Raw genomic sequence first — 15022 nt, 5'->3', positions numbered from 1 at the left:
TCTAAAGAAAAAGCTGGTACCACTGTAATTATTTTAATGTGATCTGAAATTTCAATGTTACTTGTATTTTTTGGATGGGAGAATGTTGGGGAATGAGAAGAGGAAGAAAGAGGCCTGGGGGCTTTAGTCATTAAAGTTTGAAATCTGTTGGTTTTTTTTTTGTTTTTTTTTGTTTTTTTTTTTTTTTTTTTTTTTTTTTTTTTTTTTTTTTTTTTCCACTGTGGTGCTTCTCAAAATGTCAACTGCTCTCTGAAAAGTGAGTCTGGGCAAAGAGCTTGAACACAGGCTTTAGAATTCAGGGCTCTAGCTTACCTGGGCTCTACAGTGATGCAGAATATGAGTAACTCTTATTCTGTTAGACCTCATTGTTCTGTTTTGTTAAAGGAGAGACTTGGTCTAGAATTAGTAAAGCCTTTTCTAATCCTTTATATGAATTTCTGAAGAACAACAGATGTCAACCCTTTTCCTTATTATGAAATCATCAACCCTAGAGTCTTCTTTTGAAAATAGGGTAAATGGCCTTGATTGGAGATATGAAAGGCCAAGTCCCCAGTCAGAGGTAATGATTCTCAACTCCCAAAATTGTGATACATTTTGTGAGGTAAGAAAGGTGAACTTGACCTTTGTCATACAGTGATATTTGTGAATTAGATGCTTGGGTTTCCCAGAAAGTTCATGCGTGTGACCCTCAGTGATGTGTATAGAGTTAGGAGCCAAAGATCCCAATATGATAAGTTGTTTTTTTTGGAAACTACCTTAAATCTAACTATAATAGTGTGTGTGTGTGTGTGTGTGTGTGTGTGTGTGTGTGTGTTGGTTAGGGGGCAATAAGAATGTACAGGCGCTTCAAACTGTGTTAACAGAGGAACACTTGTAGGTTCTAAAGCTATCACATGTGGAGAGAAAACAAGACAGAGACATGGCAAGGGTCTCTGAATAAGGCTTTCTCATAGTTGAATTTTAAAAAATGTATTTATTTATTCTGAGGAGGAGCAGAGAGAGAAGGAAAGAAAGAATCCCAAGTAGGCTCTGCACTGTCAATGTGCAGCCTGACATGGGGCTCAAACTCACAAACTGTGAGGTCATGACCCGAGCCGAAATCAAGAGTCGTGCACTTAACTGCCTGAGCCACCCAGGTGCCCTATAGTTGAGGGTTTTTATGGTTATGTCACTGAGAAAGTACAATAGGGACCAGTAAGGCCAAACCGTGTGAAGAGCACTTTTGCTTTTCCATTAGAGGAATAAACAATCCAGAGCTTTCCTTGGTGTCACTAGAGGTATTGAGCTCTCGGTGGAGTTTTTGGGATTATACAATGAGTCTCGGCCATGCTGAATGGAACCTGGGAAATGGAAGTGGAAGTCTCCAGACCTCAACCTAACAGCTGGGCATCATGGAATGATTATAGCCTGGGAAGATGGAAAGTAAAAACCAGTACCCAGGCACAGAACAGAATTCTTGCGCAAGAGGAGATACAACTAGCAAAGATCCACAAATCAACCAGATATCAAGGGGAATTTTTCAGTTGAGGCAAAGAGCATATTTTGAAGAGGCCCTCTCACCTCATCCCATTTAATCCCTAGGTAAAAGCAATTGTTTTCAACCATTTTGTAACTTTCATATTTCCATATAATGGCTTTGAATAGGAAGATTTCTAGAAAGAGCATTCCAAAAATACCAATTAAGCAATCCATTTTAATCAGCTATCCATTTTCCATACTTAGTAGACTTTTGGGACTGAAGATAAGGTGAAATTCTAGTGGCATAACCTAGGTCAACAGCTAGATGGGCATTTCTTTGATCGTTATTTAACATCGACTGTGTTTAAATTAAATAAGTCCTACAATTATGGTCAACACCACCCCACTTACCTTTTAGAATACACTTCAAATGGTTTCTCAAGAAACCTTGCCAAAGCTGGCCAGATGCCCCATCACATAGTCTTCTAGCTCTCTCTGATGTAGTATTTACCCGTGTGTGTGTGTGTGTGTGTGTGTGTGTGTGTGTGTGCGCGCATCATGACTACTATAACAAAACACCATAGACTAGGTGACTTAGGAACTTATTTTTGCACAGTTAATAAGACCTTATATCTTTTTTCTTATAAGGACATCTATCATATTGGATATGGGCCTGGTCATATAACCTCATTTTTCCTCAGTTACTTCATTAAAGGTTCTCATCTCCAAATACAGACACATCCTCAGGTACTGGAGGTAAGGACCTCAGCCTGTGAATTTGGGAAAAACACCATTCAGCGCATAACAAGGTATATCAATCATGTGTCTATTAATTGGTTATTGGTTGCTTCTCTGTCCACTAGAACATAAAGCTCCATGGGAACCAGAATACTGCCACGCCCATCACTATTTGCCCAAGGCGTAGTATAGCACCTTGCTTATCACGGGTTTTCAATAACTATTTGCCCAGTATATAAGCAACTGTCTAAATGAATAAACCAGTAAGGTTGACCTCCAAAACAATTTGGAGGGATATCATTTTAACAGTGAAAGGAGAGGTAATCGTATTTTTTTTTTTTTAACAAATGTTCATGTTACCACAGTTATATGCTGCCTACTGTGTCAAACCTGGGAATGAGCTACCCTCAGGGGAAGTGCTAATTAGACAAAGGCCAGTGGAGCTCCCAGAGGTGGAGAGATGGCTGGGAGAGCTGCATCATGCAGGATAGAAGTGCTCGCCCTGATTACTACTTGTGGCCAGATGGTTTTAGGCTACGACCCTGCAATTATCGGAGCTGCTCCCCAAATATCACCCCTTTTCATATAAGCTGTTTATATCTAGCCACCATCTGCACATCAAGTAAACATGATAACTTTGTGAACTTTGTCCTCTGCTTCAATTAAGTTGTCATTAATGCCTCTGTATTTGAGCTAAGATAATGTTGATGAGAGAATCCCATTAACAAGGGCAAAGACATAAATAGCCACAGGGCTGTGACTGTCATAACAAGCTGTCTGCCGGGCACAGAGTTCAAGTTTCCGAAGACAGAAAAGTGATGAGGTGTTCCAAGTTATGGGAAACTAAGAAATGCAATTGCCTGAGCTTCGAGATATCCTGCAAAGGTTGGGAATGTTTCCCAAAACAGTGATCTCTTGGACATCTGCAGCTTTTTCCAGTCTGATTAATGACAGTGGGATCATTTTATTTCTTAACTGACTCTTCCTTCCTCACCATTCATTCAAAAGAGTAACTGAGGGAGCTAGGTTTTTATTATTACATCAGATATGACACTCTAATAGTCAATCCTGACCTCACTTCCTTTGCTCTTTCCTAGTTTCTGCTTTGATAATTCCCTCATATAATTTGCATTGCCTCTATTTAATTCAGGAAGGTTTTGAAGTTTCTACTCTCTGCTGGCACTGTATGTATGCTCAGACCTGAGGATTGGGGCATTGGCCACTGGGAGCCCATGGGTACAGTTGGAAGAGATGGTCTTGGGGCATTTGTGATGCAAGAGGATGTATGCTCAGGATAGTGGGGGATCATGGAGGACAGGAAGCCAGATGAGTGAGAAGGGAAAGGTTTTCTAGGGGCAGGGGCAAGGACAGCTTGTTTTGAAGAATGGATAGAATTTGGCCAAACGAAGAGGGAAGGAAAGATGTTCCAATCCAAGGAAAGAAGTAGGAGATCTAGGAGGCTAAGACTCCATGGCTGGCTCAGGATGACTGGGTCACCGAGGACAAAAGAGGACAGACAGAAGAGAAAGCAGCGTTCTGACAGAGACATCGGAGTTGGAGCTGTATCGTGAAGGCAATAGAGAAATTATCTGTCTCTGGCGTTGAGCTTGATTTTTACCATGTAGATTTTGGAGCTGAGCATTCAAGTCAATATCACAGAAACAAGAGCTTTATCATCAACCACAAGTACGTCACATTTCCTGCCTGACTCTAGTGGATGGCAGAACCGGATGTTTTCCTTGCATACCCTGACCAAGGAGGGTCTTCAGGATCCAGGTCACCTTGATGTATAGGCTAGGCTTTAACAACTAGGAAAGGTTTGACCTGTGATTTATGGCCCAGGCACCAAGGAGAGCCCTGCTACTGACACTTGGCAGTGGAGATTCAGCTGGTGAGATGCTCAATCAATCAGTGAGCATTTGGAGAGGGCAGAATGCTGTCCTGTTGATGCTGAGGGGGATACCAAAACAAGACTCAGACTCTGACCCCCGGGAACTCGTCTCAGTAGGAGATGAGACTTACAGCTATGCATTAAGCATAATGCATGGTTCAACACAATAAATAATATGAACTAACTGCATAGATCAGATAGCAGATGTTATAGGGATTGAGATGGAGAAATCACTGTGTTGGTCTAGTCAAGGTAAACCTGCTTTGCTCATTTCTTGGTTTATTAACCTATTCACTCATTCATTAGGCACTTGTTATGTGCTCTGCACTGTGCTTGGTGCCTATGATAGAAAGTTAAAAAAAAAGAAGGATGCTTCCTTGTTCTTACAGTTGAGGAGAAGAAGCTCTAAGACAAATACTGGGGATTGGAAGGTAGGGAAATGGGCTTGGTTATTGAAAGCTGGGAGTGGAGGCACTGATTAGGTAAGGGGATTCACTTAGAGCATAATGAATGCACTAGCTTAGTTACAGTAGGGAGTTTGCATAGGAGTATTGAGAAATGGGATTGAGACGATAGATGGAAATTCAATTGTCAAGCTAAGCAGTTTGAGATTCATTCTCCAAGCTCCATGACCCACTGGAAGGACATGCTGTGGGGTACTCCTTAGACAGTTCAATGTAGCGGGCTGTCCAGCACCAGAAAGAAGTCAGAGGCTGGGGAAAGAGGGAGGTCATCACAAAATTCCCCAGCTGTGGTGATAAATAATAAAATAATGGCTGGGGAAGGAATTGGAAGAAAAATATGAATTCAATCTACCATATAGGGAAGGGTTAATAAAATTTGATAATTGATGGATAAAATGTATCCAAGGAAAACAGAACTCAGGACCTAAATCATAGCATAGTGGTACTAATAATTGTAATATGCTCTTTTACGATGTGATTTACATTTTAAGACCGCTTTATTCAATTATTTATGTATTCCCTACTTTGTTCTCACAAAAAATTGAAACTACCTTTGAACTATTAAGTTAACAGTGGGCATGACAGGATGTGGGAAAATCAGCTGAATTGGGTTTTCTGGAGAAGATAAAGCCTAGAAACTTGCAAGTCAAGCTGGGTAATTCTGTCTCTGTTTTACAGATGAGGAAGCAGGTGTCGAGGGATGAAGAAATCTGTCTAAATTCCTAGAAATTATAAGTGGCATGGCTTTGAGCAAGGGGTAACGGGTGAATAGAGGCATCAAGGAAATCTGTGACAAGTTATTTCCAGGGTTGGAAATAGAGTCATCAGGGATGTGCCTCTGGCCTGGGCTGAATCTCTGCGTGCTGGCCTGTTGCTGTATCAGCTGAGGCTTAGAGGTCCTGCGACAGCCATGATGTTCCAAAGACTCTGTGTTCAAACCATCAGGAGAGACAGTGAAATAAGGTGAAATCTAAATGCAAATATCTATTAGGCATTTGAGGACAAGAGAAATACAGAAAGATAGGGTGGGGGTGAGAGAGAGCAGCAGGGCTCTGTAGACTGAAAAATTAGTTAATGTGTCATTCTCAACCAAGGGAGATTCCCCACCCTTCCACCCCAGCCTCCCATTCCCCCAAACCTACCCAAGGGACTTCTGTCAATATCTGGAGATATTTGTGGTGCTGGGAGTAGGGGGGCTGTTACTGGCATTTGGTGAGTCAGGTGTGCTGCTAAACGTCCTACATAAGGGGTGTATTACAGAACGCCCTACCCCCAACAAAGAATTATCCAGTCCAAATTATCCAGGGACAGTGTTGAAGAACTCTGCTTCTAGAAAAACCTTACTCTTCTTAAAAAAAAAAAAAAAAGTTTAGGCCTTTCAGAATATTACTTAACTGCTCTGAATCTCACTTCCATCAGATGTGAACTATCAGTCGCTGTGAAGTTCTCATTACAAAAAGTATACAAAATGGCTTATTAAATACTCGGTAAGATTACTTATCTGGAAAAATAGCATCGAAGTAATGGCGGTTAGCTAGAATTCCACGTCCGATCTAAGTAGACGTTCTAAGAAACAGAAGTTGAATTGTATTTTAATTCTTAGAAGCTAGAAGATCCACCAAAAGCCAGGACCAACGTTTGAACTCAGTATTGTCAAAACGGAAGTTTCCTTGTGAGAAGATGAGCTGGTCGGCCATTTTGGAGATTTTCTGGCTATAGAGTCACATATGACCCAGTGGTCAGACTCCAAGGTGCTCACTGCGAGAACTGAAAGCTCAGGTCTACACAGAAATTGGCACACATGTTCACAGAAACTTTATTTATAATACCCCTAAATGAAAACAACCCAGATGTCCATCAGCTAGTGAATGGAAAAATAAAATGTGAGATAGCCATACCATAGAGTATATAATTCAGCAATATAAAAATATCCTGACACAAGCTACAGCAAAGGATGAACCTTCAAAATGTGTTAGATGACAGAAGCCAGTCATAAAAGGGAACCCGATGCACGAATTCATGTATAGGAAATGCCAAGGACGGGGAAATCCATTCAGACAGGAAGCAGAGTAGTAGTTGACTAGGGCTGGAGGTGAGGGGGGTGAGGAGATAGGGGAGGAGGTACCTATATGTTATAACATTTCTGTCGGGCATTACAAGTGTTTTAAAATTAATTGTGATGGTTGCCTGACTGAATATACTAAAAAAAAATGACTTCTGCATTTTATTTTTTTTCATTTTTTTCAAATGTTTATTTATTTTTGAGAGGGCAGGGGGTTGGAGGGCAGAGAGAGAGGGAGAGAGGGAATCCCAAGCAGACTCCTAACTGGTCAGTGTAGAGCCCAATGCAGGGCTCAATCTCACAAACCCTGACATCATGACCTGAGCTGAAATCAGGAGTCAGACGTTGGACCGACTGAGCCACCTGGGCACCTCTTGAATTGTGCATTTTAAATAAATGAATTGTATGGCACGTGAATTTTATCTCAATCAAGCTGTTCCAAAAATATGAATAAAGAAAAGCAAAGTTGCATTCAATGACAGAAGATAGAACTTTGCAGAAGTAATTGGCCATCAGTTCCTGCAGCAGGGGCAGGGTTGGCCTAGGAGGGGTGGAGAGGGAGAGCAGGAGCTCAGCCTGGTTCTCCGGAACCCATCCCCCTCCCTTCAATTCTGACTCCACCTCTAGTAGCCATATGACCCTCGACAGCCTCTCTGGCTTTTCGTTTTAGCATCTGTAGCGGGAGGATCATGAAACTGGGCCTCCTGGACCATTGTGAGAATTAGGAATTACACATTTAAAATGCCTGGCACATCACAGGTATTCGGCACTGTTAATGTGTGTTACTAGCTATTTTTACAATTGGCCTGTATTTCAAAAGTTCATTTGCAAGCAATGATGGAAACTGCCTTTTTTTTTTTTTCCTTCATGGAGAAAAACCGTTAAGTCTTAAGCAAGCACAGAGAAGTCTATCCAACCCTCTCTGTAAAGGAGCTCTTTTATTTATTTATTTATTTATTTATTTATTTATTTATTTTATTTATTATTTTTTATTTATTGTAAAGGAGCTTTTAGACAAGTGGCTTCAGCTGAATTCTGGGACCTGGGAGCAGTTGCTTTGTTAACAAGGAGGGCCAGAAGTGGAAAAGGATGAAAATGTTTCCTATTCTTCTCAACTCAGTTTGTTAGTCTTAAAAAATAATCATAAAAGTTGGACATTAGAAACTTTGAAAATTCTAGTACTCTCTGTAAGAAAAAAAAACAACAGCACACTAATCATTCCATGTCATTCCAGTATTTTCTCTTTGTAGCAATTTTTGACAAAATGCATACCATGACCACATACGCTATTTAGCCTGAGTTTTCCACTTATCTGGATATCACTTGCGTTCTTGGACATTATAATTTTTGATGACTACATTATATTCTGTGTTACTAAATATGCCGTATTTGATTTAACTAACCCGCTATTGTTGGAAATACTGGTAGTTGGGAATTTTTGCTCTTAGAAATAATGGCCTCATAAACTCTCCTCCCCTTAAATCTTGGCTATAATGCTTGTACTATTTCAGGATTAATTCTTCAGAAAAAAAATATGGGAAATGAGGTATGATATTTTTAGGGCTTTTTTTTTTGATGCCCTTTGGTATTTTGCCTTCCAGAAAGAAGGTACAAACTTACGTTGCCATCAGCAACATGAAATTGCCTGTTTCCCTCTTTCTACACTAACTGTGTTGGTTTTGTATCTGTTGCCTGTCTGGCAGATGGCAAGTATTTGACATCACTTTGCAGGTCAGAAAATGTATGTGTGTCATCATCCACCAATCTTTCCAGAACCCCAATCCCGCATTTTAAGCCTGGGCTCCTAAATCCTATGAATCCTCCGGGGGCCACCCTAAAGTGGCCCTGATTACCCTGTTCTACCTCCAGGAGCATTTCCCCATCGAGGTGTTCCTGGCCTCAAAGGTGGTACTTTCTCATTCTCCCCACTGAAAACTTTTCTTCTTTCAGACCTTTCACCTCAGGGAGGTTTTGGGAGGAAAGCAGTCTGACAGCATCGGTGTTCCCCAATTTGTGAACAATTAATAGCACTTAAACCTGTACCTTCAAAAAAAGAATTCTTAGAAACGAAACCTTGGAGAACTTCTAGGGGTGTTATTTGGTTATAAAAATATATATTACATATATAGCCATTAACAGAATGAAGTGGGAAGGAGGGCCCAGCAGAAAGCAGATTTTTAGAAGGGAATATGTCACTTCGTTTGCCTTGGAATCTGTTCCCAACTCAGCTCCTCTAAAACCAGCCTTGTTTTTCCAGGCTTCTTTTCATCTTCCTCTTCTGAAATCTCAGATGGTGTAGTTTCCTAACCCAGGCTGCACAACCTTCCAAGGCCTGGGGCCACCCTGAAGCCTGCCTTAATTAACCCGGTGTGGGGCCCAGGGACCTGTCTTTTCAGAAGCTCCCTAGGTGCTGCCTTTTGTGTGGTCAGCCTCAGGAACCACTGTCCTCATAATTTTCCTCTGAAGAGTGAAGATTTCACACAGGGACTCGGGACCATGGAGGAAAAGATCAAAAAGATCAAACCAAAAGGAAAAGCAGACCAAAAAGGGAGGAAAAAAAAAAAGAAGAAGAAAGAAAGAAAGGAAAAGAAAAAGACAAGCAACGATGCAAACCCTCATTAAGTGACAGTGTTGAAGAGAGCGATATGGACAGTGATGTGGGAAGGGGAGGGGACCAGGCAGCAGAACATAAAGGCCAGTGTTCTGGCCTTGCCACTCCCACGGGTCAGACCTCTTGTCTCAGGCCAGTGTCATCTGTGAAATGACTAGAGGATGCATCTCTGATTAGGCAGGACACTCTGCACGCCTCCGTTCTCTTCTTACTGGAGCCCTGATGCTGAGCAGGGCACTGGTCCCTGGGGGGGCAGTATTTACATCCTCTAAGTTGGGTTAGTTACTGACGCCTCTTCCAGCTCAAACAGTCTATAGTTTGTCTGCAGATGCAGTCTCCTGTGTTATGCAAATGTATTTAAATCAGTATGCAAATGAGAATAAAAAGAAGTAAAGACCCACAGCTGGCCGTGCCCCCCAAATGCCCCTGCCGGAAGTCAAATGTTCATCGCCGGGAAACGCGTGACACAGCCTCTACCTCATTAGCAGAGTCCCCGTGGTTAGGACCCAAACTCTGGCTTTTGGGAGGAAGTACGGCCGCCAGGTTGAGCAGCCCCTGGGTTCACCCCAAGCAGATGTTCAGGGCCGCAGCCAAGGCTGCCAAGAAGCTGGCTGGAAATGCAGGGGGGTCCCTTGCATCTGGCCTGTTGTGAGCAGATGGGACCCAGCTGCCTGGTGCAGTGCAGCTGGGCTCCCAGCCTGGCGCTGTGCTGCTCCCTGGGCACCTTCTCCAACCCTAAGAGGGCTCAGGGGCACATGCGCTTCAGTAGCTATTCTGAGAAGCCCTGCAGACCTCTGCTCTGATTTTCAGTGCTTGCTTTCCAGCTGGTTTCTTAGGACCTGCTCCAGTAGGCTCTACCAAGTCTGATTTCTTTTACCTCCAGAAACAGCTCTTACTCTGTCCCTTGCTCTCCATTGTCACTGCTGCTACTTTGGCTGAGACCCTTATCATCTGGTCTTCTGGGGCCAGTGCAAGCAGTAGGCCCCACCCATTGTGCTTCCTGCTTTGACTCCCAGCGGTCCTCTGCCACCCCGTCTTTGCACAGTGGACCTCCAGCTAGGTCATTCCCATGCTGAAGACCCTTCATGGCCTCCCATTGTTCTAAAGCAGTGGTTTCCATTCCTGACAGCACGTTAGAGTCACCCAGGGAGCTTTTAAAAAAAATGCAGATGCAGGGCGCCTGGGTGGCTCAGTCTGTTGAGCATCCAACTCTTGATTTCAGCTCCGATCATGATCTCATGGTTCATGAGATCAAGCCCCACGGTGGGCTCTGTGCTGACAGCGCAGAGCCTGCTTGGGATTCTCTCTCTCTCACTCTTTCTGTCTCCCTCCTTCCCTCTCTCTCTCTCTCTCTCCTCTCTCTGCCCCTCTCCCCCCACTCTCTCTCCGTGTCTCAAAATAAATAAATAAACATTTATTTTTTTAAATGCAGATGCCTCGGGTCCTATCCCCAAAGGTTTTGATGGAATTGGCTTGAATAAAGCACTTTACACAATCATTTATCCAAGGAAATTGTGGAAACCCATTCCTTAGTTTTCCATGCCAGGTACCTGGGTGAATGGATCCTTTCTCACTGGCTTTCTTCTTGTTCTCCCCCGCTTCTCATTGCAGACCCTGGCTTTTTGTACAGGCTCTTTGACTCCTGGACTCTTGCTCTCTGAGTAGAGAACTCTTTGCACTTTTCAGAACTTCCCTAAACTGTCACCATCTCTGCTGTGAAGTCTTTCAGGGATCCTCCTATGCCATTAGTTAGGTTTTCTTTCTTCTCTGCTTCCATAGTACCACTCCACCCAAAACTGCATGCAGTGTTCTTTTCTTGCCTTTTTTGTCTGTCCCACTACCCTGAACTCGAAGGACAGAATTCTTTTTTTTTTTTTTAATATTTATTTATTTTTGAGAAAGAGAGACAATGTGGGCAAGCTGGGGAGGAGCAGGAAGAGAGGGAGACAGAAGACCTGAAGCAGGCTCCTCACTGACCATAGAGAGCCTGATGTGGGGCTTGAACTCACAAACCATGAGATCATCATCTGAGCTCAAGTTGGACGCTTAACCCACTGAGCCACCCAGGCGCCCCGCAGAGGACAGTATTGTAACCCTCACTGCGTGCCTCTTCCATTTAACGGTAGCCTATAGATACCATGTGATATGTCTCTCCATCACATGGTGATGGTACTCTCCATACTTCACAAGCCAGGGACCATTTTATAGTTGCTCTTCTGTCCATTTGTTTTAGCTAACATCATTGTCTGCTTATGACGCGACATGGACCGTTCTACATGCACTACTGTATTGGCTACTGTATAATTATCACAACAGCCTAGAAGTCATTTTCCCCACGTTGCAGGGGAGAAAACTGAGGCAATAAGAGGAGGAAAACAACTCCACACATAGCAAGACACAAGAAATGTCTACTGAGTGGAGACATGTGACTGTGTGCTTTTGTCACAGACACATCTTTGTGACCAGACTGATGAATAAGACTGTGTTTCCTCGAGCAAGTACTTGGCACCAACAGAGTCTTAATAGCTGATAGATTTTTTTAGAAAGAAACTATTCCCATCTTCATGACTAATTCCCAGTACAGTTTTCTTAGTAAGGTAGGCTGGCAGGGTAGTTATGCACCAAAGACATCTGAGGCAAAAGAGCAAGATAGGAATTACCTTTTAAAAAAAAATTATCATTATTATTTAGAGAGAGAGAGAGAGAAAATGAGGGCACAAGTGGGGGAGGGGCAGAGGTAGAGAGAGAGAATCTTAAGCAGGCTCCACACTCAGCATGGAGGCTAACACAGGGTTCGATCCCGTGACCCTGCGATCATGAACTGAGCTGAAATTGAGAGCTGGATCCTCAACCTACTGAGCCATCCAGGCACCCTTGAGAGAATTACCTTTTTTTTGCAATGTTTTATTTATTTTTGGGACAGAGAGAGACAGAGCATGAACGGGGGAGGGGCAGAGAGAGAGGGAGACACAGAATCGGAAACAGGCTCCAGGCTCTGAGCCATCAGCCCAGAGCCTGACGCGGGGCTCGAACTCACGGACCGCGAGATCGTGACCTGGCTGAAGTCGGACGCTTAACCGACTGCGCCACCCAGGTGCCCCAATTAAATTTTTTTTAACTTTATTTATTTATTTTGAGGGAGAGAGGGTGTGCAAGCAGAGGAGGGGCAGAGAGGTAGAGAGAGGATTCCAAGCAGGCTCTGTGCTGCCAGCACAGAGCCCGACACAGGGCTCGAACACAGAGGTGATATCATGACCTGAGCTGAAACCAAAAGTCAGACACTGAACCTACTGTGCCACCCACATGCCCCTTACTAAAAAAGAAACATAAGGCATTTGCAGGAAAATGAGAGAAAAACAAATCACCTATAATCCTACCACATAGAGATAAAATCACCATGTGCATTTTTTTGTAAGTTTATATATTTTGAGAGAGAGAGAGAGAGAGAATGAGCAGGGGAAGGGCAGAAAGAGAGAGGGAGAGAGAAGATCCCAAGCAGGCTCTGTGTTACCAGCACAGATCCTGACACAGGGCTCGAACTCACAAACCGTGAGATCCCGACCTGGGCGGAAATCAAGAGTCAGATGCTGAACCAACTGAGCCACCCAGGCATGGGCATTTTTAAGTTTTTTCCTTTCAACCTTTTACTTTGCATTTATAGCAAGAAGTCAGTTCATTTGGCAACACCTGTAGTTGTAATATACAGACCAATTTGTGTTTTGCCCTTTTGTTTTGAACTCAAATGTATCAGACATTGTTCAGCCACTTTGAAAAAAAAGAGAAGTGAAGTGGTAAAGGGAGGAGGGAAGGTGAGGCTTATGGGTCTGCTGGGGGTTTGGTTTAAGCAAAAGGAGACACGGGGAGGCTGCTGAGAGCACGCGTGGAGCACGGAGCCCGGCAGGTGAGGAGAATGAGCCCTGCTGGCTCCAGATCTCCCCAGTCAATCATCCCTACTGCCTTCCCTGTTTCTTTTGCAGGCAGCAGCTTGAATGATGGCTTGTGGCATTCAGTCAGCATCACCGCCAGAAGGGACCGCATCACTCTTACTCTGGATAATGATGCAGCATCCCCGGCCCAGGACACCACTCGCGTACAGATTTATTCTGGAAATAGCTACTACTTTGGAGGTAAGTTCCCCAGCTTTTGAAAAATAAAGGACTGAGGGAGAATGCAATGGACAATTATTTTGCTCTAATCATTCTTTTTTTTTTTTTTTTTTTTTTTTGGCAATTAGACCATTCACACACACGCGCGCACACACACACACACAGGTACCCAATCCCAAGCACAAAATAATGAGAAGCAAACTTTCTGACAGCTGTGCAGATATAAACTATCTAGGTCAGTGCAGAGGGGAAAAAAAAGAAAAAAAGAAAAACTTTAGCTATAAGAGCTGGTGTTATGTAACATGTCCAAAGGAGATTTTTGTAGCCATGCCAAGCTCCGTGATCACGTTGGGAAGGAGGAAGTCAGCTGAAAACTTGGAGGATGTGTACCAATAGTCAGCAGTACCTGCGAAGGGAAAAATCCAGATGGGAAGGCAGGGAAGGCACAGCCAGGATCCTCAGCCATATAGGCTACTCTGCCGCTTTGCTGTCTGAATCCCCCATCTGTTCGCTCCTTCCCGACATCCCTGGAGGCCATGCCCGTGGAGTAGGGCTCTAAAAATGGGGAAGGTCTAGAAGTCCTGTGAACTTGTAGCTCCAGTGGAGCAGGCGATACAGGTCCAGCTGTCCCCATTTCCAGGTGAATCCTAGGAACATTCCCAATGACAAAGACACGGGGCATACTGGAAAGGATGAAAACTACATGATGAGGAATTCACTGCCTTTTTATAGATGCATGTGCAGTTTTATTTAGTTTTTTTCCCCAAGTTATTTCTTTCATTAAAAATCTTAGTATCTAATTTTTTAGTCATGTGTTTGTATTATAGAAACAGTCTCTAGAGAGTAATGTCAAAGAGCCATCTGACCTTGAGGAAGACCTGATGGTCCCTGAACTTCCTTATCTAGGACATGGAGAAACAAAGCCAGACTGCTGGAGAACTTCAGCAGGGTCAGGGTTACATGCTTGCAAATAGACACACGGGCTGCACCTTTGGTAAACACGGGTGTGGGCTGGGCCTGTTCTCCTGTTGCTAATTCTTCGTCCATTAGGAAACTGAAGGGAAGTGTTTCTGTAAAATTACAAAGTGCGGTCTCTCAAATAGACTTTGCAAATCACTTCTCTCATGGCACTGACACGCGGTTAAGTTTTGAAATCCAGAAGGGGCTTTGCATAAGTGCATTGTACATAACAGGGTATCCTGGAAGGGAAGCAGCATAGAGCAATACTGTTGTGGTTTGATTTTTTAAGACCCCACCAAAACCCTCTGTCCTTCACTCTAAATCCCCACGTCTGCAAGGACAACAGATTCCAACAAGAAAGGAGCTCTTCCAGTGCCTCTAAATGTCGTATGTGTTTTACGCCATTTAATTCGTGCAGGAACTTTGTGAAGTAGGCCATTGTAGCCCCATTTCACAGACAGTAAGACTGGTGTTTGCTGAAATGAAATAACTTTGTATAAACGTTAGAATCAGGACCCACCCCCAGGTCTGTGTTCTCCGCAACCTGCTGCGTTGGGACAGCAAAGGGATGCTAGCAAATGTAGCATAAAGGCAGCAGAAGAAGGGTCTTGGGGACCCTAAGATACATTTCACAGACTGCATAATTCTTGCATCACATGCAGTGTCTCATCAACAAAGAGAGAAAAGCATTCTTGTATTTGTTTCTGAGGAAAGTGATGTTCGATGATTATG

General features: G+C 43.4%; 1 protein-coding gene across 4 annotated transcripts in view; it reads left to right on the top strand.

The window, feature by feature from the left end:
• Nucleotides 1–15022, top strand: part of CNTNAP5 (contactin associated protein family member 5) — an 807688-nt gene that overhangs the window by 443425 nt on the left and 349241 nt on the right. For all 4 annotated transcript variants that reach the window (XM_045479457.1, XM_045479456.1, XM_045479455.1 and 1 more), the window contains exon 9: nt 13202–13351. In XM_045479457.1, coding sequence (XP_045335413.1) covers nt 13202–13351 — 150 coding nt within the window. The remainder of the gene's footprint in view (nt 1–13201; nt 13352–15022) is intronic.

The sequence above is a fragment of the Leopardus geoffroyi genome, chromosome C1, assembly GCF_018350155.1.
Source record: "Leopardus geoffroyi isolate Oge1 chromosome C1, O.geoffroyi_Oge1_pat1.0, whole genome shotgun sequence".
Taxonomy (NCBI): domain Eukaryota; kingdom Metazoa; phylum Chordata; class Mammalia; order Carnivora; family Felidae; genus Leopardus; species Leopardus geoffroyi.
The sequence above is the reverse complement of the archived record's forward strand: the minus strand, read 5'-3'. Positions and strand labels throughout refer to the sequence as shown.